Source organism: Macrobrachium nipponense, chromosome 28, assembly GCF_015104395.2.
Source record: "Macrobrachium nipponense isolate FS-2020 chromosome 28, ASM1510439v2, whole genome shotgun sequence".
Classification (NCBI taxonomy): domain Eukaryota; kingdom Metazoa; phylum Arthropoda; class Malacostraca; order Decapoda; family Palaemonidae; genus Macrobrachium; species Macrobrachium nipponense.
In genome coordinates, this window is record NC_087217.1 from 44,792,357 (window position 1) to 44,794,376 (window position 2,020).

At 38.6% G+C, this 2,020-nt stretch overlaps 1 protein-coding gene across 1 annotated transcript; it reads right to left on the reverse strand.

Moving 5' to 3' along the window:
* Positions 1 to 1,307: 1,307 nt before the first annotated feature.
* Positions 1,308 to 1,895, reverse strand: LOC135201170 (KRAB-A domain-containing protein 2-like). Its single transcript, XM_064230046.1, has one exon. The coding sequence runs from the start codon at positions 1,893 to 1,895 to the stop codon at positions 1,308 to 1,310; it is 588 nt and encodes a 195-aa protein (XP_064086116.1).
* Positions 1,896 to 2,020: the final 125 nt, after the last annotated feature.

A 2,020-nucleotide genomic window follows, 5' to 3' on the forward strand; every position in this document is an offset into this window, starting at 1 on the left:
GGAAGGGGGAAAAACTAACCAACACGGAAGGACTTTACTTAATGAAACAAGCTACTTTAAATACAACTTAGTGAAAGAAATATTACTAAAACTGAACAGCAATAAATACTGAAACAATACACAAACTGGTTATATATTTTTCCTTAGTATTGGGGTCAAATAAGGAAACTAATACAAATTATTGTAAGTTGAAAAAAAACTTTTAATAAAATAAATACATTTTTTTAAACAGCTGTTTTTAATCATTAAACATAGACAAATTTCACGTCTATGTAAGCAATGGTCATACATATCAAACAATTTACAGTAATATTTGTCAATATTGTCACATGATTTGTGGCTGTGGGAAGCACTGTTGCATCGAAGGCTAGCTTTCAAACAAGAACACCGCTTTGACAAGCAATTGCTCCTGCAAAGACATCTCTGGTATCCTTGGCCTCCGCACACTTCCTGCTCGAACTAGTTCGCGAATACTTAACTGTTGTTTGGGGATATTTTCAGGCAAAAGTCCTTTGTACTGAACAAATTCTAATTGATTTCTGGCAAGTTTACCATTGATAATTCCACTTTTTGTGCCAATCACATAACCACTGTCTTCAACTGCTAATAACAAACACCTACTCTGTTAGGGGGGTGGTCCTTTACCTTTACTGGGTTAAATTGAGACACCGGTACAGGCACATTGTCTCTAACATCAACTGCTCGCATTGATCTAGTGCTGCGTGCTAACATTCGTTGAGCTTGCTTTTGAAGACCATACTCAGCTTCCTTTCTTGCCTGATTTGCTGGATGCAGTACTTTGGTTGAGATATTTTCTTGTTCCATAGCAGGTTGCTGCTGAGACTCTGCAACTGGATGTGGTTTGTCACGATTCACCTTATTTCAGGCTCTACTGATATTAGGTCATCCCGAGCTGAATCTCCGGTAAGTGGAACTTCTATAAGCCTTTCAAGTTCTTCTTCTTCAATACCAGACGATATTTTGCTGATGAATGCATCTGGTAAATTTGACTTAAGACCACATGAGCGCTTGATAGGGAGTCCTCTTGATTGCCTCATGATATGAACTGTTCATGGCCCACTGAACAAAACGGACACCATAACTCCATTTAGCACAATTATTGTCTCTTATCCATGCCATGAGCTTCAGTTTCATATCCCCATTACCTCTTTCAATAGATCTCTGACTCTGGGGATGCCGAGGACGCCCATTTACTAAGATGAGTTCAGGCCATAGTGAGGCAAGTTCTTGGATCACTTCAGCTGTAAATTCACGTCCATTGTCAGACTGAAGGATGTGTGGTGCACCTATATCCAAGAAGATGAAAGAAGTTCATTGGCAACCTCAGCTGCTGTCTTTGATTTCAGGGGACGAATCACATGAAACTTCGTTAGATACTCCATATAGTGCAGAATAAAGCGATAACTTCCATCCTTCATAGTCTGCATGTCGACTAGATCTACTTGTCCTCTTTCATTGAGATCTCTTACGGACAGTGGTCTGACTACAACTCCTGCTGCCTTTTGTTTTGTTTTTCTACGACGCTTTTCAACACAGCGCTCACAATGCACGATATATAGTGACACAATTGATCTTGGAATATTTCCATATTGTTCACACACCTCCTTGTAAGTCTTCTTTTCGCCACCATGGCCGGTGTTAATGTGGGCTTGTTGGATAATTCCTGTGACTGATTCTTTAGTTGCCATATATTTTCCATTCTTCTTTTTAACTGTTTCTATTTCACCAAAGGAGGCAATCTGAAAAGTTTGCAAGATGTGGTAGTGTTCTCTTTTAAGCGTCTGTCCAGTCTTTCCTCTCTTCAAAATGGCAATTACAGTCTTCTCATATTCAGTAGACCACAAGGCAGCACAACTTACTATTTGTTCTTCCATGAGTAAAGCTTGAAGGGGTTATACAAGAAACTTTGAAAATGCCATCATATATTATGTTAAAAGTGTTTGTATTACAACACTTAATAAAAGACTTTAAAACAACTTTTTCTGGTTTAACATCTAGT

Bases quoted from the DNA above. Each gene is read 5' to 3' on its own strand.
- LOC135201170 (XM_064230046.1), bottom strand. From the start codon at position 1,895: ATGGAAGAACAAATAGTAAGTTGTGCTGCCTTGTGGTCTACTGAATAT.